General features: G+C 45.3%; 2 protein-coding genes across 2 annotated transcripts; both read right to left on the reverse strand.

Annotated features, from left to right (window-relative positions):
* Positions 1–1,075: 1,075 nt before the first annotated feature.
* LOC133087273 (PRAME family member 15-like) lies at positions 1,076–12,863 on the reverse strand. Its single transcript, XM_061184100.1, has 4 exons — positions 12,766–12,863; positions 3,793–4,080; positions 2,790–3,362; positions 1,076–1,649 (listed from the first exon to the last, which is right to left on the reverse strand). Exons 1-4 carry the CDS (start codon positions 12,861–12,863, stop codon positions 1,076–1,078), a joined length of 1,533 nt encoding a protein of 510 aa, XP_061040083.1.
* Positions 12,864–13,654: 791 nt separating this feature from the next.
* On the reverse strand, positions 13,655–23,426 carry CFAP107 (cilia and flagella associated protein 107). The gene is made up of 4 exons (XM_061187086.1): positions 23,313–23,426; positions 18,616–18,729; positions 15,068–15,245; positions 13,655–13,839 (listed from the first exon to the last, which is right to left on the reverse strand). Exons 1-4 carry the CDS (start codon positions 23,424–23,426, stop codon positions 13,655–13,657), a joined length of 591 nt encoding a protein of 196 aa, XP_061043069.1.
* Positions 23,427–23,976: the final 550 nt, after the last annotated feature.

Here is a 23,976-nt window from a genome sequence, read left to right on the forward strand (position 1 = left end):
GTTGACTATGAGTTATAAGATGTATATAGGAGGTGTTTTTTTATACATGCTGATATGTTGATAATAAAGCATGCTATACTAGTCTTCCCTGATAGGGAGAGATAGTAGGTGTTAGAGGATTAATGTCAGTCTTTCAATGACATGACGTAACCCTACAACAGGATATAATTTCTTAATGTGGTTTGGAAATACTAAAACCCTGTTATATGCTCGTATGATTTTAGTATTATGCTAAAAGGAAATTGTATGTCTTTACTGGTCACAACTAGTTTAACTCAAGGAGGACCACTACCCCCTCATGACAAGCATGGGTTGACAAGGACAAGAGAGTCTGGTTCATCTGCAGTGTGGACGACCCCTTCCAGAACTGGAGGTCTTGACCTGTGTAGTGAAGCCCTTTCCCAGCACACACGAAGGCCAGGAACTGGGACTAATGGACCCACTTAGAGAACTATGAGGGCTGCTCATGTCCAGGGTCATGGCCTGAGTCAGCAGTGAGGGCCCTGTCAAGAGCTCGTCATTGACCACTGAGTATTTTTCCCTTGTTGTGTGTATTAACCCACTGAACAGCCACAGAAGTATGTAAGGAGGTCAATGATGTCCAAGACAGAATAGAGAACTGATGGGAACAGTAGGGTTCCCGATCATAGACAATTTGGTGCATTTTCTTTCATCAGTAACTGGAGATTACTGAAGTGAAAACAGAGAAAACAGGATAATATACCATGGAGGACACCAGTCCATTTACACTGAAGGTCTCTTTATTTCTGACCATTTCTTTACAATCACCACCCCCAGGGATAACGCCAACATGTGTGTCTCCAGCCCAAATTTCTATCCAGAAATTTAGATTCATATGTCTGATGCTATAAGTACATGCCCCTGAAAGTACCCTCACCTCCCAGCATCTACATTTCCAGTGCAATCCTGCACCTGTGCTGGGTCACCTTTCCTTTTCCCATTCACATTGAGCTGATATCTGAAATCATAGGTCTGTTTTCCTTTCATGATGCATCTATTGTCTAGATTTTGGTTTCCAAATGCCCAGAAGAAAGCTTTTGATAGATGCACCCAACTAGGCAGAGATATAGCAGTGGTATAGAAAGGGCTCCTCTTGATAGAATGTCTTATTGCCCCAGCGAGGACATGGGCTGGAGCTAAGCCAGATGGTCCTGGGACATCCTAAATTCCTCATAATCTCAATTAGCTCATCCCGAAGCTGGGCAAGTCTGCCCAGGTGGAGAGCTCCATGAGGGCTGTAACTTTCTTGAGGTGCAGGATAAAACTCATCACTTAAATGGGGCATACCAGTGGTGTGACACAGCAACTTCTCCATGATGGTCATAGAGAGGAGGTTCCCACACAGGCTAAAGGTCCTGAGCTGGGAACAGTGGCTCAGGACAGGCAGGACGGACTCAAGTTGAAAGTCACTGATCCCACACTGCTCTAAGTTCAGTTCCTGGAGGGAGGCTGCAACTTGCTCCAGGAGAACTTGGAGGAGCACAGGACTAAAGTCGGTCAGCGTGACACCACTCAGATCCAGGCCTTTTAGCTGACGGATGTTTGGGCACTGAGAGAGATGGATCAAGTCTGAATCTGTAAGCCGGCAGTTAGTTATTGAGAGGTTGTCCAAGGGGGTCTTCAGGCATCTGGGGAGAAAACAAGCAATTAGGTCTGAGAAACCAGGGTGGCATGAGCTAAATTTGGCAGATAGTTGATTTGCCCAAAGCCAAGGTCCTACTAACTGCCTTAAGAAGGTCAATACCTAGAATGACCAGTCTCATTTTAGACTGACTCCTGTCATCTTCTTTGTGTGAGTGGGTCAACTTTACAGTATCTTGAAAGCTCTCTTTCCTCATGGGTCAAGCAGAGTGAAACTTACTTCACCTCTTTTAAATGATGAATGAAGATAATGAAATGCACTAGAACCTGCTCAGCAGAGACCCTAACACTGAGTCTCAATCAAGTGTGAGCATCACTGAATTTGAATATTGGGAGAGAAAACATAAAATGCTTTCAGCTCAGGCTTCTTTCAGACCATGCTTAAGCCCTAGGCACCTGTATCTCTGGGCCAGTTGAGGCTGGTGGGAGACATGTATAGAGAATCAAACTGGACAAGATCCCACATCATCAACAGGGGTTGCCAGTCTGCAGGGGCTCACTTACAACCCTGCATCATCTGCAAACCATCTACCACTTTTTTTTATTATCTGTGGCTCCTGCTCCACTACCGTCCTCTCAGAATCATGCATTTCTTAAATATTAATTAACTTTTCTGGAGCAAAAGACAGCCTTTTAGAGACTGGGAATTTGAGACAAGCTCATTGTGTTCACAAACGTGGTAAGCACAGAGATTCTCTCTCTCTTTCTCTCTCTTTCTGCCATGTAGCTTGTGGTATGGTAGTTTCCCAAGCCCTCAGCCATGAAAGTGCAGAGTTCTAACCACTGGACCTCCAGGGAATTCCCCAGAGCTTCTCTTTAGAATTGCTCGGGTCTGAGGTGGTTTCCCTTCTTTAATGCCCTCTTCACTTACCTAATTTCCTAAGTCATCTGACATAGATATCTCTTCCTAAGGAAGAACCCATGTCCACCCTCAATGGATCCTAACCCCATGATCTATAGCTTTCTGCTAAGGTGTCCCATTACAGAACCTCTATAGCAGTTTGTTCCTCTACCTTGATTTGTGTGGTTATGGGATACCACACTTCAGGATAGAGCAGCAAATGACACAGTTCACGTGACATTCTAGTGTTATGTTCACTGTTACCTGGTCAGTGGCTCACTCTCACCTAAGCATCTGGTCCAGGCAGCCTTCAAGGAAGGAGGGAGATTCCATATAGAGATCCCGGAGGTGGTGCAGCCTGAGGAACTGAGAGGTAATTTGGACAACGTGCTGCTGTTCCTGCTCCTCAAAGGCAGACACAAGAATGGGGGAGAGAAGGAGTCTCTGCACATTACCCATCTGGCCCAGGAGAGGAGCAAACATGGCCAGGGTGGACAGATGCCAGGTGCAATTCACTTGCACCTCCTGGATACAGTCCAGCTGCACCATACTCAGGACTTTCATAATATTTTCCATGGGCATTGAAACGATCTTCAGCTTCTTACAGCACAGGTGTATGGAAACTTTTCTCTGCTCCACCCACCTGAGGAGGTAGGTGAGGAAATTATCCAGGGTCCTTTTCTTCAGGCAAAGTTCTATGAACACCTCCAAGGAAGCCAAGGGCTCCTGTGTCATTGACCTGTGCTCAGCCACTGCTACCGTTCCTGAGCTTGAGCACCCGTGAGTGCTGGCTCCAGACCACATGCTCCAGAAGATCTGGCCCGTATCCCGTAAATCCAGCACTAGCAGTTTGCACCTCCTATGGGGAACAGATTAGTGGGGGTGCATTAAAATCCACACAGAATAAAACCACTGTCTCAGAATTGACAACAGACTGTCCACCTGTGTTTTTATTTCACATTTCTGTCATCACCTGCTGACTCCCCCTCTTCCCTCTCTGCCTCACTTTCCTCCGTCTCCCTTTCCCCTCCGCCCCTTTCTGGTTCTTCACTTCTAGTACTGTTAAGCGTCACAGGAAGGAGATGGGGCATGTTCTTTCAACCCCCCTTGCATCTAAGGTACCCTTACATATCAGGAAGGCATTTCCCATAGTGAGCCAAGGCCTCTGAACTCCCTCACTGGCATCATCAGAACCCTCTGGTCCATCCCTTGTCCATCTACTTTCCCTCACCCCACCTGTCTCTTCCAGGACACCCAGGATTTTACCAGGCTATGCGAATCAGACTCACCTAGGGCGAACCTTCTGGGCAAGTAGGACATCAAGTGCTTCCAGCACTGCTTGTAAGGGCCCCACATGAGGCATGTTTATCAGGTCCCCCAGAGGCAGGCGGACAAAGGGCCAGGCTTGCACCATGGCCTTCAGGGTCTCGATGTGTCTCCCATGGAAGGCCTCCATGAACAGTGGTGGGAAGAGCTCAGTGGGCAGATCTTCCACAGCAGAAATGGCTGAGGCCTCATCCCTCAGCAGGCTTGTTCCCGCCAGGTCCAGGAGTCTGGGTGGGTTCTGGACACTCATCCTGACTCAGCTCCAAAAGGAATCCTGTGGAAACTGCCAGGGAACAAGGCATCGATTTTAGGCCAAGCAGGAGCACACCTCAGACTGTCTCCCAAACCTTCAGAAGTACCTACTCAGGCCAATGTCACTGCTCTGGCAGAGACAGAAGTGCCTCAATTAGCCCATATTACACTGTGGACTCAGGGGGCAGAAAACTATAACATGTTCCCTACTGGATCTAGAACAAGCATCTCACAAGTGCCAATGAGGAGGAAAGGCAACCACTAGCTCATTCAGTTCCATCCACTGCTTTGCTTAATTCCTGTCCTACTGGGAAGTATGTACCAAGGAGCCTGAAAGCTGACTCTAATCTTTATTTGGGAAAGACTTTCAGACCACGACTTAGAGCCCTAAATCTATGGGAAGAGGAGTGTCATGTGGACCAACACAGCCTACATCCTCAGTTACCTCAGTTAACTTGGCTGGTAAAGATTAAGGAGATACTCCTACAATGAATGCTATTTGTCCACAAAATATATATTTTAAATTTAAATTTCAAGAAATAACATTCCAAACAGATGTTTTTTATTAAGAATATCTGCTTGAGGGACTTTCCTGGTGGTCCAGTGGTTAAGACTCTGTGCTCCAAATGCAGGGGACCGGGGTTCAATCCCTGATCAGAGAACTAGATCCCACATGCTGCAACTAAAAATCCCGCATACCGCAACGAAGATTCCACGTGCTGCAACTAAGACCTGGCTCAGCCAAATAAAAATATAAATAAATAAATATTTTAAAAAATAATATCTGCTTGGTGGGGACATTTAAAAATGAGATAAGCCAAAGAACAAATCAGAATATTTGAGATTTAGGCAAAACTACACTGAGAGGCAAAACCAAAACCTGAAATGTGTTCATCTGAAAAAAATGATTTTTCAAAAACTCTCTGTGCCATCCAGAGATCCATGCTACCCTTCAAGATTAGCTAACCGTGGGTAAGAAGAGGGTGTCTTTAGCTGAGGTTGGTAACTTACCGCTATGATGAGGTTGGCGGGGTGCTCGGACCTCAGACCATGTGGAGACCCCAGCCAGTGACTCTGAAGCCAGAAGATTCTGCATTCCTTCTTCAGAGGCTGAGGCTTTTATACACCTTTCTAATCCCATCACCCCTCTGGCCAACTACTAACTCAATCAGAAAAGGATCCTTGATTTTATTCCATACTGCCCATTGGATTGATCCTGATTGGATCTTCATTCTTCTCCAGATTACTTGATTGAATCAGATATCCATTCAGGAAACAGAAAGAATGATGGAGGGGGAATCAAGGACCCATTCATGGATTCACTCCACAAACATTGACTGTATTCTACCAATACAGACAGTTATATTCCTGGGGGTCAAACAGGAAAGGGATTATTGCTTCCTGACATCGGACAAGAAAAAAACATAACTTGAAAGCATCATTATTGGGGGATCTTTGGCCATATCAAAGTTATCAAAATGTCCCTGAATTAAAACAGCTTCATTAGGACAGTGGTATTGTTCCCAAAGAAAACAAAATAAACATGTTTCTGTATCAACTTGTCACTTGGATGTTATGTAGCAAGGATAGGAGATGATGAGCCTATTCAGGGAGCAAGGGAAGAGCTTTTGTAGATGTGGTTGGTTTTCCAGCCTTAAGCCAAGCCTTCTGTGAAGGTGGGTATGTCAAGATCACAGTGAGAAGTAAGGGTGGGGGCTTCACCTCTTGGAGCTGGGCATTCCTGAAGGGACCACTGAATGATTGCAACAGTTGAAAATAAAGAGTTCTTATTCTCTTAAGGAGGATGGAGATTTAAAGACATTTCTCTGGGTGATATTTAGAAAGTAAAAGAGAGTGGCTTAGAGGAAACAGTGTCACATTTGAGGGTGTTTCCTCCTAGAAAGTTGGGATCAGCACAGCAAACACCATGAAAAGACTAAATCTAAGAATATGAGAAGAGAGAGAGGTGTGAGTCCTGGGATCAGACATTTCCAAGACTGAGAGCCACTGAGGGTGGGCACTGTGGGCTCTTTGGGAACTTGCAGCCAGGGAAGAAATAAACGTGGGTCAGTCGCAAATAACACGGTCATCCAGGGGCAGATGCTACCAGGAGAGGTTTTCTTTAAGTTTTTTTCTCACTGAGGACACTTTCCAGATGACAAATAGCCCCAAACATTTTCCTGGGTGTTGGAAGCCGAACCATAATCCCATTGGCCCCTTTGCAAATGTATTTAGATAATTACTGTTTTCTCAAACTTAGCTAAGTTCAAGACAGATTCTGAACAAGGAGACACAATTAGGCACAGAAATAAACCTTTTTTTCTCTTCATAAAGAGAGAAATTTTTTTCTCTTCTATTTGGTGCTTAAGGTTCTACCACATTCAGGGATGACTCCCACCTGGGCTGCATCACACAGAGATTCTTTTGAAGTTTAACTTCACAAATAAAGGGAGATCCTTTCTCCATCTCTAAGAATTTTCCATGTCTCTCTCCCACCCCATTTATTTGATGCCCAAACAATTCTTATATAGCACTGGCCACCAAGTCAAGGACTCTTTAAGTGTGTTTTCCCTCTGGGTCACGTTCCGGAAGATTCCTTTCACCACATTTCTGCCATGGGTATAAATGGCCTTTGCATAAAATAGGGTTAAATTGGATTCTACTCAGTAGACATTTTAACTCCCAGGTCAACCATCCTTTTTAGTAAAGACATGCGGTAGAGTGAGATTAGTACCAATGATAATCATAAACATCTCTGTTTATTGAACAAAAACTGGGTAAGAATGGTGCGGACACTTTTTATTCACTACCTCAGATCACCTTCAGAGAAAATCTAAACATCGCTGCTATTTTCCCCATTTTTAGGCTGGTGAATCAAGGTCTCTTCCAGGTAGAGTAATCTTCCCATTTCTGTGCAGTGAATAATTAGGTGACAGGATCAGAAGGACCCCTCAAATTGTCAGACAACCTAAATGTTGCAAAGGACTGACAGAGAGCCTTCACATGATGTTAGTGGAAATGCGGAAATTGCAGAGTTTAAGCCGGCGATGTTTCTATGGGATGGCAGTTTCTATGAGGTCCAAAAAGACCATTGCTTTACAGTGAGAAGTTAAAACTAATTTTCTGAAAAAAACTCGAGGGCTGATATGGAAAATATCAAAAGTGGCTAGACTCCAAGTTGGTCGTTGTCGGATTTGTGGGCATTTGTGGGATAATCAGAAGGAGATGTCCTGCCTGAGCAGTAATCTGTTGAGGGAGATGTGTCAGAAGAAAATCAGAGACAGACACAGGTTTACGTGGTGAAGGCAAATTTTATTCAGGACTATGACAATAGAGGAAAAGATACCCAGCATGTGACTTGGCTTCATTCAAACTTCAACAGATAGAAGTAGGGATTCACATCCAAAAAGCAGGGGGGTTATTGGCTGGTAAATTAATAAGGTCTGGGAGGGATTCTGGCTGAACCAACGTAACAGATTTCTTGCTAAAGGCAGCCCAGCATGATCTGATACCAATAGTGGGCAGTGAGGAAATTTGATCAGATTTTTGGGGTCATCAGATATCAAGCGTGGGGATTCTTGCTGAACTGACTTATGGTTCTTATTGAAACTGGATTTTACAAGGAAGTACACAGACAATCCCAGGAGAGGATTCAGGAGCCTGAATAAATTTTGGTCAAACAAAGAACGTTTTCAGTTGAGGGGATTGTGTTGGGGCACTGGGTGGACGGTGCAAACGCTGATTTAGTGAAGTGTGTGGCCAACTTGGGAACAGGTGAAAGTCACTGATGCTGGGCAGGGAGGGCACAGGCAGGTCACAGGCAGGTGGGAGTTGGAATGAAGAGGGGATCCTTTGAAAGATTTCCATGATCTGATTAACGGTCTCACACTCACTGTGATGAGTGCCTGGAGATAATGTTGTCAGTGGACAAAGGAGCAAGAAGGGAGAGAACACAACCCGCATCCTGGCCTGGACAGAGCAGTCGTGTTGGAGACCCACAGAAGTGGAAAGACACAGGAGTCCCCATAGCCTTGGCAGTTTACAGGAGACTTGAGGGTGGCCTCCAGAGGAGGATGGCCGCTGGAATGCTGATTGGTCCACTGGGGTCTTGTTCTCTGTACGGTGATGGGTTGCTATGAACTGAATGTTTGTTCCCCATTCCCTACTCCTCCTGCCACACCCAAACACATGCACATCCCACAGATTCATATCTTGAAGCTTTAATCCCCAGTGTGATGGGATTTGGAGGTGGTCCCTTAGAAGGTAACTAGGTTTGGAGGACATCATGGAGATGGAGCCCCATGATAGGTTTAGTGCCCTTAGATGGGAATGAAGAGACCTGAGCTCCCCCACGCCCCACCATGTGAGGAAACTAGGAAGCTAGCTCCCTCCACAACCCGATCATGCTGCCTCCATAATCTAAGGTTTCCAGGCTCCAGAATTGTAAGAAATAAATTTTCTTTGTTTATGCCACCCAGTCTATGGTATTCTGTTATAATAGCCTGAGTCAACTAAAACACAGGTGCATGGGATAGAAACAGTGTACAGGAGGCTAATGTCTTTGTAGGCTCATGATTTTTTTTTTTAACAAGTCACACAAAACACAATAAGAAGGCAGTGCTGAACATAGTAGGTTAAAGTAAAATACATACAGGTCACATGATTGACTTTATAATGTAACCTGTTCTTGTATAAAATTTCCTATGATTATAACAATCACCCTCTCATTCATTATTTCAGGTCATGTCTTACAAATGATTATTATATTCCTGGGATTCCACTAGGCCTAGATGGAGTTTAGGAAGTAAAGGTTACATGGGCTCCATCCTTGTGGAATTGAAACCCAACTCATAGGGTTAACAGAAACTGGTAACTTGAGTTTGCCTCACAGAACAGCAGAGAAGGGAACAGCTTGTTTAAAACCCTCCTCTTGTAACCTGTCTTCACCTGTCAAGCTCGTCTTCATTGTTCCTGCGAATTGCATGCCCTGTAAGCTTCCCATACCTTAGACAATATATTACAAGATTCCTTTAACCACCCTCTAAAGATAACACCTCTGACATATGGTTCACTATATTAATAATTTTTTAAGTTGTTTTTTTCAGGTCATGGATCTAGTCTTGCCCGGTTCAAACCAGTCAAGACCAGCGACCATTCAACTGGACCTTCATGAGTGTACAGTGTATGACATTTTTACATGAGAGGGCCAAAAACTCCATCCTCAGATCATGCTAAAGCCACCATCTTCTGAACATGTATTCCATGAAAAAGCATGTAACTCAGACAAGCGTGCCCAGAGCATCTATTACCTCACCATTTTCCTGCCTTGAATCAACTTTCCCTGCACCTCTACCTCCCTATACTGTTCACCCATAAATATCCCTGCTCCTTCGCCTATGAAGAGGAAGGTCTCAGACTTGTTCTCCTGTCTCCTTTCTTGGCTCCCTTGTAAATAAGGGCTCTCCCAACTGCAAACCTCAGAATCTTGGCCTTTGGCTTGCTGACCATGGGGCAAATGAAACTGGGTAAGTAACAGAATGATGTAATTCATATTTGTGATCATCCTAGGTCAACATGCTGAGATGTCCAGAAGGTGATCATTAGGATGAAAGCACCAGTGATCATAAAGTTCTAGGAATTTTCTTTATATTTCCACTCAACTTTTATGTATTTCATTGAACTTTTTCTATTATGATTCTTTTCCATGACCAGTGATGAAAATAAAGGCATCATCATTTTAGAAAATCAAGAGCAATCATACAGTGAATTGGAGAAATAAAGAGACAGTTTAAGAAGCTTCCATTGAAGAAAGAAAAAAGACGAGTTGACTTTTTTTAGATTTCATATATAAGTGAGAACATACAGTATTTCTCTTTTTTTAAATAAATTTATTTATTTATTTATTTATTTTTGGCTGCGTTGGGTCTTCGTTGCTGCGCGCGGGCTTTCTCTAGTTGCCGCGAGCAGGAGCTACTCTTCGTTGTGATGCGCGGGCTTCTCATTGCAGTGGCTTCTCTTGTTGCGGAGCACGGGCTCTAGAGCACAGGTTCAGTAGCTGTGGAGCACAGGCTTAGTTGCTCCGCAGCATGTGGGATCCCCCCAGACCAGGGCTCGAACCTGTGTCCCCTGCATTAGCAGGCAGATTCTCAACCACTGCGCCACCAGGGAAGCCCCGTATGGTAGTTCTATTTTTAGTTTTTTGAGGAACCTCCATACTGTTCTCCATAGTGGTTGTATCTATTTTTTTTTAACATCTTTATTGGAGTATAACTGCTTTACAATGGTGTGTTAGTTTCTGCTTTATAACAAAGTGAATAAGTTATACATATACATATGTTCCCATATTTCTTCCTTCTTGCATCTCCTTCCCTCCCACCCTCTCTGTCCCACTCCTCTAGGTGGTCACAGAGCACCCAGCTGATCTCCCTGTGCTACGTGGCTGCTTCCCACTAGCTATCTATTTTACATTTGGTAGTGTATATATGTCCATGCCACTCTCTCACTTTGTCCCAGCTTACCCTTCCCCCTCCCCGTATCCTCAAGTCCATTCTTTAGTAGGTCTGCGTCTTTATTCCCATCTTGCCCCTAGGTTCTTCAGAACCATTTTTTTGTCTGTTTTTTTAGATTCCATATATATGTATTAGCATACATATTTGTTTTTCTCTTTCCAACTTACTTCACTCTGTATGAGAGACTCTAGGTCCATCCACCTCACTACAAATAACTCAATTTCGTTTCTTTTTATGGCTGAGTAATATTCCATTGTATATATGTGCCACATCTTCTTTATCCATTCATCTGTCGATGGACACTTAGGTTGCTTCCATGTCCTGGCTATTGTAAATAGAGCTGCAATGAACATTGTGGTACATGACTCTTTTTGAATTATGGTTTCCTCAGGGTATATGCCCAGTAGTGGGATTGCTGGGTTGTATGGTAGTTCTATTTTTAGTTTTTTAAGGAACCTCCATACTGTTCTCCATAGTGGCTGTATCAATTTACATTCCCACCAACAGTACAAGAGGGTTCCCTTTTCTCCACACCCTCTCCAGCATTTATTGTTTGTAGATTTTTTGATGATGGCCATTCTGACCGGTGTGAGGTGATACTTCATTGTAGTTTTGATTTGCATTTCTCTAATGATTAGCAATGTTGAGCATTCTTTCATGTGTTTGTTGGCAATCTGTATATCTTCTTTGGAGAAATATCTATTTAGGTCTTCTGCCCATTTTTGGATTGGGTTGTTTGTTTTTTTTTGACATTGGGACTCTGTTTTTATCTGAGTTAGAGATTATATGGTACCCATATGGTACCCATAGAGAGACAGATAGATTCAGAGAGGAGCAGTAACTTCTTCCAAGGCACACAGCCTGTAAGTGGTAGAACTGGAAGCTCTGTTTGTCAGTGCTCTCGAATACTGCCCTATGCTGTGCCAGCACCCACTTTAAGCCTTGTAATAAAATACTGGAGTCTTAGGCTCCTCTCTTACGGGAGGAAGCGTGAAAGAACATGAGGTTCAGATGTTTACCATGTTGCTTTCTCTGCAGAATGTTATTCCAAAAACCACACAGATAAAATAAAAGTGGAGTAGCACCACCTACTACAGTGGTTCCCAATGTGGGGTCCCCAGACCAGCAGCATCAGCGTCCCCTGAGAACTTGTTCTAAAAGTGACTTCTTGGGCCCACCCCAGTCCTACTGATCCAGAAACTCAGAGGGTGGGACCAACATTGGTGTTTTAATAAGCACCTCCTCAAATACCCACCACACCTGCCAGGGATGCTGAGCCGCCTCACTTTGAGCAGCCACGTGAGGCAGGAATGTAGGAAAAACATCCTCTCTGGCTGGATTCCTCCCTCCTTTCCACTCATTTTCAGAAGGTAGGGAAACCCCCCACCAATCAGGCTACTGCTATTGGTTGTGTAGCCCAATTGTTAATCTGGTAGCAATGTTTTCGTCTGACTTTTGAACGCTTAGTAATCCGGCTCAACTACTTCCGGTCACTACAGTGTTAACAGCCACTTTTTAGACTCTGTGTGTGTGTGTATGTGTGTAAGGTCATGGAACGCTGACCACATATGGGCAGCCATGGGCTCTGGGATCCACTCAGTCCCACCTCCACCCCTAACCATTGTCCCTCCACCGTCTCAACTGCCTGGAAAGGATTAGATGGATTGAGGGATAAGTGATGGAACATGTACTGAGCCCAGAGAACTCCTGCCTGGCATCCAGGCTGCAGATGATTCATGCTCCCCCAAAGTGTCCACATCCTCATCCCTGGAACATGTGAATATGATCATTTATATTTCAAAGGAACTTTGCAGTTGTGATGAAGGATTTTGAGATGGGGGATGACGCTGGGTTATCCAGTGAGCCTCACATAATCAGAAGGATCCTTAGAGAGGGAGACAGAGAGGAAAGAAGATGCTACACTGCTGGGTCTGGAAATGGAGGAAGGGGACACAAGCCAAGGAATGTAAGTGTCCCCTGGTAGCGGGAAAAGACAAGGAAAGAATTGACCCCTACAGCCTCCAGAGGGAACACAACCCCGAGAATCCGCTGTGAACTTCTCACCTCTAAAGCTGTAAGAGAATAAACTTGTGTTACCTTAGGACAGTGAGTTTGTGGTATTTGTTACAGCAGCAATAAGAACTAGTACACCACCTTTCTGGACCTTTAACAAACCTGCCAAGCTCCTTCCCAACTCGAAGCCTCACATATGCCATTCCTGCAACCTGAGCAACCCTGTCCTCCCACTCCACCTGTCCCTGCACCTGGCTCATCCCTCTCAGCGTTCCAGTCTCAGCCTAAATGTCCCCTCCTCAGGGAAGCCCTTGCTCACTAGGTCATGTCTCCATGCCCCCATTACTGCTCTCATGCACCCCTTTAGTTCAGCTCAACCCCAGTGATCTCCCTTATGACCTACTGGCCTCCAAGGTCCTCACTTCTGTAAGCCTGTCCCCCAACATCACCCTCTCCTGAATGCAGGAAAGGGATGCATTCAACATCCCTTTCCTGCTGGACAGAAGGCTGTGAGGCCAGAGGCTGCCTTGACCACGGCTCAGTGGATGTTTGTGGGATGAATGGATGGTGCAGGAGGTGTGAAGAGGCCAGCTGGCTCCATGTCAGCTGTCACTTATGTCTTCTACCACACCCTTCCTCTATTCCCCATTCCTCATGTCACTCATTCATTCAACAAACATTATTCCTGGAGGATATGGACCGAGTTGTGAGAACTTGGAGTCATGTTACCTCTCTGGGCCTCAGTTTCCCCTTGTGTGAAATATGAGAACTTATGGGTTCTTCCAGTTACTCTTGACATTCAAGTCTGTCTTCTGCACATACGTGACACTCCTTGTGTCAAAGGGCTTTATTTGTGGGCTGGAAAAGAAAGGAACCTGTGGGTTTGGAGGAGGGGTGGAAAGTAGAAAACACAGACCATGATTCCAAGGGCCACTCAGATGGGCCTGATTTAAAACTCTGGAAGTATCTGCAGACGCCTGCTGTCTGGCAGGTCCGACGGTGTGGTGGGCCTCCATGGGATCCCACCTGGGCTGTGATGGGGTGGCAGTTCTCAGAAGTGTGGGACAGGCTGCAGGCGAGGGGGAGGCCCCGGAACCGCATGCTCCCGCTGAGACATAGCACCAGAAGGTGGTCTGGGGCAGGAAGAAGTGTAAATATTCTCCCTCCAGGTGGCCTCGGGTGATGGGAGCCATCTCTGCTTCAACTGCTCATAGAGTCCGTAGTTTGTAGGGGGAGCTGCAAGGCAAACCAGAGTCTGGGTGAACAGGGCTTAGAGGAGGACGCCAGTGTTGATGGGACAGGAGAATGGTTGGCTGGACCCTGCAGGTTCTCCCAGGCTGCCGTACCAGGGAGCTAGGCTGGCCGTGCACCAGAGGGGAGAAGGAGGCTTGCAGGAGAGTGGTGGTCCTGCCAACCCCCGAGAGCCTCAGGGTGTGGCCTGCTCCCTGTGGACCTCGGAGGGACCAGGCACTGTGAGAAGCCTTGGAAAATTCAGCCCCGTGACCTGATTGAGGGTGGCCCCATCAGCTCCTGGATAGTAACTGCCCCACCCCAGTAGGGAAGGGAGCAGCGCGAGCTTGCGAGAGTGACCTTGCGAGAAACCCTTGCAAAGTAATGCACTGTGACAAGCCGCTCACTCTCCACAAAAAGATAAGTGCAAAGGATAGGGGCAGCTTGAAATGTAAATCAAACCAAGGCACTCTCCTGGTAAATCTGTGCAAAGTCTTGTTACTGAGGGAAGGACAAAATCCACACTCCTTATTGTGGCCTATGAGCCCCTACCTGGACTTCCTCTACCCCTGCTTTGCAGCTTTGTCACTCGCTATTGTCTCCCCTGGGATGTTCTTCCCTCCAATTCCTGCATGGCTCCCTCCTTCTCAACTCAGTTATTTCCTCCAGAAAGACCGTCCTTTGTCATCCCATCCAAATGAGAATCAATATACCTGCCTCACTTTCTCTCCGCTACCCGTTTTCTTTTCTTCATACCACATATCCCGGTGCAGTGTACTGGATCTTAGGTTATCTTATTCATTAATGATGTCTTCTGTGTCTCTTCATGGGGGTGTCAGTTCCCTGAGGGCAGCAATTCCTCCCTATCTGTCACTGCTGTGTCCCCAGGTGCTACAAGAGGGCATTGCACCTGGGGATTACTCGGTCAGTATTTACGAAATGGATGATGGAACTGAGTGTGCAGTGACGCTGCCCCCCACCACCTGTGCTCCAGGTAAACATGCTGCTGTAGGTGACAGTTTCATCACACAGCAACATCATCCAGCAACACAGGGAGAGGGCAGGTGGCCTGGAGGGTAAACAGGACTCTTTCCCTATCTTCTCATTCTAATGCTCTTCTGGAGTCTGAGTCACCTGTGAGGTTCTTCCGCACCAGGTGGGCACACCTCAGCCCTATGCAGTTATGAACCCTTTAGAGCCCAATAAAGGGGGTGATCCCGAATTATAAAAATACCGAGAAGGGGGAAGTCAGCTTTCTCTGGGAGCCACAGCAACTTATGTCTATTCCACGTGCGGAGCTGGGGCAAGCCTGGGTTATAGTTATGCCGGTTGTAATGGTCGTCGTACGTGCTGATTAGATGGCGGCACGAGGGCTCCTGGTGGTGGGTGATCAGGTGTTTGTACGGGAGCCCCTGGAAGGACAGACACAGGGCACATGTTACCAATTGGAGGAAGGCATCCACCTGGCTGTGGCTGGAGACAGAATCTGCCCGCCATGGAGATCTGTGGTGCTGATGGAGAGGGGACCCCCACGGGAGTGTGGCTGCCTGAGCCCTGGGAGCCACCAACAGGAAACACACTCGTCTGCCCACCATGACGCAGTTCACCTTCAAACACACATCCCATCTCAGCTGCAGTCAGTTCTCTGTGTGAGGAGCTCCCAGCCTCTGCCAAGACAACTCATCCCGAGAACGAGCTAGGGGGATGCATTAAAATGAAAGTCAGGAGGCCCAGCTGAATAAGGAGAGTCTGAGCCATCTCATCGCATGCCCTTGTGATCTGAAATTACCCCCTTTGATTTGTCTCAAGTCTCATCCTTCCAAGTGCCGATTTCCATGGCAAATGAAAGATGTTAAATGCTGAGCCGGACGTCTGCACCTTCTATTTCAATCAGTCACTATGGGAAGAGTCAGAGAATGCTCCATAAATTGCCTTCTCCTGCAAAGGATTTATGTGTCCCTCAGCTGGCAACTCAGGGAGTGATTTCTTTGGTGGGGAGTTATTTACAGGGAGAAGAAAGCCGTGTTCTCCCGACTCTGGGATGTTTGCCTGAATCAGTGCTTTTCCTAAGAAAATCCTCTTGGCCCTAAAAGGGAATCCTAGAGGACTGGGCTGATTTACAGGGAAGATGATGTGGATTTCCATGCTCGTCCTCTTGTCTGGAGTAGTGGGGAGGTCTGTGCCTACCATGGCCTAAAAACACTGGCTGCACCAAATACTTCAAGTGGTGGTTCCATAAATCAGTCAGATCACAATGCCAGAAGGAGACGAGGGGGGATGGGCACAGACATTAAGCAGGGGTTCCCAAGATCCGCGTCACCAGGTGTTTGGAGTATATTTCCAAGGTCAGGGAAAGCAAGTTGGAGGGGTTCTCATCAACCAAGGGAAGTTCTGAGGAGGCAGCACAGCAGGGAAAGGAGAGAGGCCAAGAGGGATTTTCTTGCAGTTTCTCTTGGTTTGGGGCACAGTTCTGCTATCTTGACCATGTACACAAGATTTTTGTTTTGATCAGGTACGGTAAGCTGACAGACATAGAGACAACTGCCTTTGAAAGAAGAGTTTATCACTTACAATTCCCAAGAGGAGGGGGCATGTCACATCACACAGGACCACATGGGAAGCACAAGGGTCAGTCAAGAGGCAGAAGGACTGAAGATAGAACATGGCCCAGAGCCTTCGTTGTGCTTTCCAACAAAGGAATGGGCAAAGCAGGGTAGGCATGTTTGAGAAGTGTAGGATTGCACAGTTTGGATAAATTCAGGGTGTCTCTGGTTGTCACTGCCTGGCCCTGGAGTGGGGAATATTGGCCTCGCATGTGAGCATTAGATAAAGGAGGTGATTGGAGGGATGGGCTCTGGATTGGTTGGTTTGCATCTGAAAGGCATGATGGCAGGCAAGTTGTTTACTGTCCCTAGGAATTAGCTAGCCCTGGGAGGGGCAGCCTCTCCAGGATTAGCAAGGCCCCTAAAATATCAAAGTAAAATACAGAAAATAAAAAACATGATTAAAACACCTGCCTGGGGATAAAAACTCCATTGATCCATGGTCAATCTGAAGAGCAGATGCAGCATTTGACAAAGGGAGAAGAGTAAAGTGGGGAGGGAGATGGAAATGGAGGCTGTCACAGTAGGGGAGCACAGGGTGAAGCACACAGAGGAGCTGACAGCACTGAAGCAGCCACGTGGAAGTGATGCTGTGTCCAGTGTTCTCAGCACACAAACAGGCTATTGGAACAGAATCCTTAGGAACGAATATCCAATTGCTCGGTTCTATTTTGTGTATGTGTTGGAGGAGGTATCTTAATTTTATCCAGACTCTATGTATGTGTGGTTATCCCTTCATCAGGGTTTGTGATGGGACAACAAATGTCTTTAAGAAAGGGCACCAAAGGTATACTGAGAGCTAGGCTAAATGCCTCATGTACATTGATGGTTAGGGGATGGTTAGGATTGTGGGTTCTAATTTTGACTTCCTTGTATTAAAATATGTTTGTGTCTCCAGTGCACACTAATGCTAATGGTTGGCAGCACCAAAGCATCAGCATGGTCCGAGGACCATGCAGTGTGACCCAGATATGACAGCACAAACCAGAGATGCCAACAGGGTCCAGGGATGCTAGCACAGAACTGAAAATCTGGCACTGTTTATATTGACATGAATCCCCAAATGCAGAAGTTGAAGAATCAACTCTGGCAGGTGGTAAAAAGGGATCTGAGGAGACTCTTTGCTTGATTTCTTGATTTGCTGAGCAGCCCCCTGCTCAGTCCCTTACCGACAGGCTACACAGCTTCAGACAAGACACTCGCCACCCTTGGGCACATTTTATCTGAAAATGAGGGTGTTGAGCTGGACAATCCCTTGGGTCCCTTCCAGCTCTAAAATGCTCCATCCTGAAGGATGTCCATCCCTCATTCTGTGCCTCCCTGCCCCCACCCTGAATTTAGGCAAAGGTAGGGTTATGTGGGGTGGGAGTGAGGGGACAGAAATCACCTCTATGAGTAGCAAGCTGGCAGAAGAAATAACTTGGGGGAACACCCAGATCATGGTGGGAACAGGGCATAGTTGTGCACCCAGTGGGTGAGCACCTACAAGCTTAATCTCTCCAGGCTGAGGCTGGTGGGAAGTACCCATGAGGGTTGATATAGGAAGAGGTTTTCCCTCCTGTTCCTGGAAGGGCCAGGATCTCTGAGCCTCTGGCACCCTCTCACCTAATTTGATAAATGTCTCAAATGCCTGGTCTTGGGCGTGGAAGGCATGTTCTGAGGTTGCAGTGCCCTGCTCCCTGTTCTGAAAGCCTGGAACACAGCCACACTCACAAACAGGCACCCAGCAAGTGAGGGTGCACTTTTCATACAAAAGAACAGGACGCTTGGGCACATCTACTGCAAACACTGTCTGTTTAAACATCACCATCACTTAACTTTTGGAGTACTTTGTGTAATTCCTGACTACATTTACCTTAATTGAACACTTACCTTTGTTTGTTTCCCATATTCTTTGCCTGCACCCTGTTGGAAAAGTGTGAAGGAATGGGGGAAATGGCGCAGGAAAGTGCTGGGGTACCAGCCAAGGGGAATGCTACCAGCTTGAGATTAGATTGACATCTGTCCACCCAGTAAATAAGGGTAAATGACATTGGCAGCCCCTGGCTGGGGAGGGTATTTAATGAGGTTACTCCTGAGTTTCTAAGAGGGAAATGGGTCTAGAAAGAGTCTGGCTGTTAGTGTCTCCTGAGCATTGGGAGGAAGTCAGGCCTGAGTGGGGTGTCCCGAGCCCTCTTACCTCAACTCTCCTCTTGCTGTACCACCTGGAGATCTGGTCCGGTCTGTGGCCTGGGAAGGGGATATACTCTTTTCTATAAATGGTCTGGGGTGTTTTCTCAGTGGCTTTGGTGAACTGAAAAAGACCAAATATTCAGGACAGTTTCTGTGATGTCCCTTCTCAAACTTCTGCTGCATCCCCTCAGCTCCCAACCATTGGAAGCTGGGCAGAAAAAGGGTAAATATGGACCTCGGACATCCTGCACAACACAGGCTTAACTGTGCCCCCCTCCTTTCCAGTAATTGAAAAGGAATGTGCTCAGGGACTTGGCACCCCCCCAAGAGCCCTTGGGAAAGCCGTTTTGGTGTCACCTGACCATATCTCATGGTTTGCACCTGTTTCTGTTCTCTCCTCTCTCTCCCTGCTCCTCCCTCCTGCTTGACCCCTCCCTTTCTTTTTCTCCTTTGTTCCTCACTCTTCCCAACTCTACTCTTTCTTTCCCCCATTATATTACATTTTTGTGGTTGATTTTTTTTTGAAATTCATTGTGGTAAAATATGTATAATAAAAGGTACCATTTTAACTATTTTTAAGTGTGTGGTTCAGTGGCATTAAGTACATTAACCCTGTTGTGCAACCACTACCACCCTCCATTTCCAGGACTTTTTCATCCTCTCAAACTGAAACGCTGTCCCCATTAAGCAACAACTCCCCAATCTCCCCTCCCTCAGCCCCTGGCAACCATCATTCTACTTTCTGTCTCTATGAATTTGACTACTCTATGTACCTCAGATAAGTGGAAGTATACAGTATTTGTCTTTTGGTGACTGATTTATTTCACTTAGCATAGTGTCTTCAAGTTTTATCTACATGGTAACATGTGTCATAATTTTCTTTTAAAGACTGAGCAATATTCCATTGTATGTACATGCTCCATTTTGCTTATCCATTCATTCGTCATTGGATTACATCTACCTTTCAGTTCCTGTGAATAATGCTGCTGAGAACATGAATGTGCAAATATCTCTCTTCAAGATCCTGCTTTCACTCTGTTGATAGTGTTGATAGAGTTCTTTGATGCATAAAGTTTTTAATTTTGATGAAGTCCAATCTATCTATTTTTTTCTCTTGTTGCCTATGTTTTGGGTGTCATATCCAAGAAATCACTGCTAAATTCAAGGTCATGCAGCTTTTCTTCTATGTTTTCTTCTAAGAGTTTTATAGTTTTAGGTCTTGTATCTAGGTCTTTGATCCATTTTGAATTAATTTTTTAATATGGTGTGAGGTAAGGGTCCAACTTCATTCTTTTGCATGAGTATGATGTTAGCTGTGTTTTGTAACAATCTATTTTAAATTGATACTAACTTGCCTTAACTCAATAATAAAAACTTCACTCCTTTACAGCTCTGCCCTCTCCCATTTTATGTTATTGATGTCACAAATTACATCTTGATATACCGTGTATGCATTAACATGGATTTATAATTATTTTTATACACTTGGGTTTTTTAATCATGTAGAAAATAGTGGAATTACAAACCAAAATTATAATAATAATGGTTTTTATATTTGTCTGTGTATTTATCTTTACCAGAGGTCTTTATATTTTCATATGGCTTCAATTTACTGTCTAGCATTTCTCCATTTCAACTTCAAGGACTCCCATTAGCATTTCTTGTAGGGCAACCCTAGTGGTAATGAACTCCCTCAGCTTTTGTTTATCTGGGAATGTTTTAATTTCTCTATTTTTGAAGTAGAGTTTTGCTGGCTAAAACAGTATTCTCAGTTGATAGTGGGGTGGGGATTTTTTGTTGTTGCTGTTTTTGAGCCTTTTAAATATATCACTCCGCTGCCTTCTAACCTGCAAGGTTTCTTTTGAGAAATCTAATGATAATCTTATTAGGGCTCCCTTGTATGTGATGATTCATTTTTCTCTTGCTTCTTTAAAGATGATCTCTTTTTCTTTGACTTTCAACAGTTTGATTATAATTGTCTCTGTGTGGGTCTCTTTGGGGATTTATTTTATTTGATCTTCACTGAGCTTCTTGGATTTGTAGATCCATATCTTTTCTTCCAGTTTAGGAAGTTTTCAGCCATTATTTCTTCAAATAATCTCTCTGCCCCTTTCTCTCTCTCTTTTATCCCATAATCTGTATACTGGTCAGCTTGATGATGTCCCATAAGTCCTTGGGATCTGTTCACTTTTCTTATTCATTTTTCTTTTTGCTCCCTAGACTCAATCATTTCAAATGATCTGTCGTCAAGTTCTCTGATTCTTTCTTCTGCTTGTTCAAATCCACTGTTGAATGTCTCTAGTGAATTTTTTTTCAATTTAGTTACTGTGTTTTTCAATTCCATTATTTTTGTTTGGCTCCTTTTTATAATTTCTATCTTTCATTAGTATTCTCATTTTGCTTATATATTATTTTCCTGATTTCCTTTAATTCTTTGTCCATATTTTCTTTTAGATCTTTAAGCATATTTAAGACAGGTGGTTTTTTCTAAAATTCTTTTAAATTTATTTACTTTATTTATTTATTTTTGGTTGTGTTGGGTCTCAGTTGCTGTGCACGGGTTTTCTCTAGTTGCATCCAGCAGGGGCTACTCTTCGTTGAGGTGCGCAGGCTTCTCATTGTGGGGGCTTCTCTTGTTGAGGAACATGGGCTCTAGATATGCGGGCTTCAGTAGTTGTGGCACACAGGCTCAGTAGTTGTGGCACATGGGCTTAGTTGCTCCGCAGCATGTGGGATCTTCTCGGACCAGGGATCGAACCCATGTCCCCTGCATTGGCAGGTGGATTCTTAACCACTGCACCACCAGGGAAGCCCCTAAAACAGGTTTTTAAAAGTTTTTCTCTGGTACTTCCATTGCCCGTGCTTCTTCAGGGACCATTTCTGCCACTTTATTTTCTTCCTTTGAGTGGGCCATCTTTTCCTGTTTCTTTGTCTGCCTTATGATTTTTTTGTTGAACACTGAGCACTCGAAAAGAACAGTCATCTCTCCTAGTCTTTGCAGACTGGCTCCACTCAAGGAAAGTTCTCCGCTAAGTAGCAGGGCATGTTCTGAGCCTTGGAACCAGCCAGGTATGAAGGTTTAAGTTCTTCTCAGGACTTTTCTGAACATGAGCATGCATCCTCCTTAGGCCTCTGTGTGTGTGTGTGTGTGTGTGTGTGCGCGTGCGCACGCGTGCATGCACACGATTTTTATTTCCCCTGTGTATGTGGCTGCTTTAAAATGCCTTAATCATCTGAGGAGTCTCTCCCTGGCTTCTTCTCAGAGTCTTAGATGTTCTGTTGCATTCCTCTACCTATAATTTCTTGCCCCCAGACATTTGCAAGTTTGTAGTCCCCTGGCAGCTTTCATTAACTGTGACCACTGCTGCTTTTCAAGCTCTTCCTAGCCTAAAATATGAACTACCCACTTTTCCCTGTCTGATCTCTTGAGTTAGGCAGAACAGAGACCAATCCCTCAGGCAGCTTCCAGACAGGTTACAATGTTGCTCCGCTCCCTCTGGGTTCCAGGGAGGGAACTGGGAGCTGAGCCACTGCTTCCCCCACACTGCACCACACTGTGCTGGGGAGGGAATGCAGAAAGGGCAAGTAAAAATGCCATGGAATCTCCTACTATTTTGAATGTGGCTTTTTCTACTGGGCATTTGGTTTTTTGCTATAGACCTTTGTTTTGCAGAGCTCCCATATAGTTGTTTCAGTTAGGCTATAGTTGCTTTTTAAGTGTTTCCATGGGAGAACAAGGAACCTGGAGCTTCTTAGTCTGCCATCTTCCTGACATCACTCCAACTCTGCTCTCTTTACGCAATCTCCTCTAGGTGTTGGACCGGTCCATAATATCCCTGGGTACTGCCTTGCCCACAGGAGCCTGAAGGGATTGGCCCTTGGATTACACACCCCTACTCCCCAAACAAAGCCAAGCGCAGTCAGAGCTAAAAATGGCCAAAAGCCACATCTGGCCAGAGGGGTGGTAAATGTTAATGTTCCCCCATGAAAACAGCCTTTTCCAGTTCTCAGAAATCACCATCAACCTTCCCCGCACTTGCATCAAAGCTGCCAATTCTATCTCACCCTCTTTCCCCTGCCTATTTTCCAAGAAGACGTGAGGATGTCTAGACATCTCTGCAGAAATTTAAGTGGGTCAGTCTTGATTGCCACGGATGAAGATATGCTATTTTAAGTAGGCCAATTCAGGCAAAGTATTTTGTGATGATCTTTAAGGTACATGGGAACACCAAAAGCCCATTTGTTCTGTTTTGAAAGTGAAAGCTGAAATGCACAGGCAGGGCAAGGTTGTGCAACAGGTGCCAGAGAGCAGCAGTTCATCCCTGGACATCAACACAAGGAGGGTCAAGCCTGCCTTGGCAGGTAACACATTCTGGGAAGGACCAGCCCAGGGAGAGCAGACATTCTTCAAATCAAGGTGCAGTGGAATTAGGGACAGGGAACATTGGATGCCTAGAAACACTCCACTGAATATAGAACTGCAAGGCACAACCATATTGACACCTGTGCTATGATGTTTTCAAGATGTAATAGGGACCTTGATGATTGCTTGAACGTAACTCCTCTATGTATAGCACAGAGTCCCTAATGCCACCTTCTTAAGATGCAGTCGCCTATGGCCATTTGAAAACAATAATGCCCTAACTCCTCCCTCTCCCTGCCAGGTCTCCCTCTGAGCCCTCTGTCCACCTTCTCTTTTCTTACCTTCCTCCTCTCCTCCAACCAGTTTCCAGTGAGCACTCTGGTTGAATACTTGGTCTCAATCTTCCAGCTTGGAGTGGAGAACGACTGTGGACTTACTGCAGTAAGAAGCTGCATGGTAAGGATTTGCCCCAAGCTTCTTTGACTTAACACAGTTTAAGGTTTCGGGGGTGGGAGATGTTATGAAGTTGCTGAGTTTGGGATGCCTTTTTTTTCTTTTCATCAGTCAAAAGGAGTGGTAGTAGATGAAACTCTGCTAACTTCACAGAATAAAAGGGCCCTGAGAGTCCACTTTCAGCCTCCAGGGAGAGGTGATGTGATCTTGGATTCCCTACTGTTGACTGTCTCCATGGTGATAGACTCTGAGTATACTCTCCTTAAGGGGGCAGCTGATTCTTCAGGAGCAAAGTTGACACCACAAAAGCAAATCAAACCAACAACGATCACCACAAAAGCAGGAGGCAGAAGGATCTGGTTTCTATGTCACCACCTGATAAAAGGCATCATCTTTGCTGCGTTTTTACAACTAGAATGAGTTGAGATAATCACATTCTACTACTTAATGAGTGCTGATGTGCTAGGCCCATACTGAGACTTTTACATGTACTCACTTGTTTAATCCTCAAAGCAGCCCTATGAAGCAGGTGCCAATGATTGTACCCATTTT

The sequence above is a fragment of the Eubalaena glacialis genome, chromosome 3, assembly GCF_028564815.1.
Source record: "Eubalaena glacialis isolate mEubGla1 chromosome 3, mEubGla1.1.hap2.+ XY, whole genome shotgun sequence".
In the NCBI taxonomy this organism is placed as follows: Eukaryota; Metazoa; Chordata; class Mammalia; order Artiodactyla; family Balaenidae; genus Eubalaena; species Eubalaena glacialis.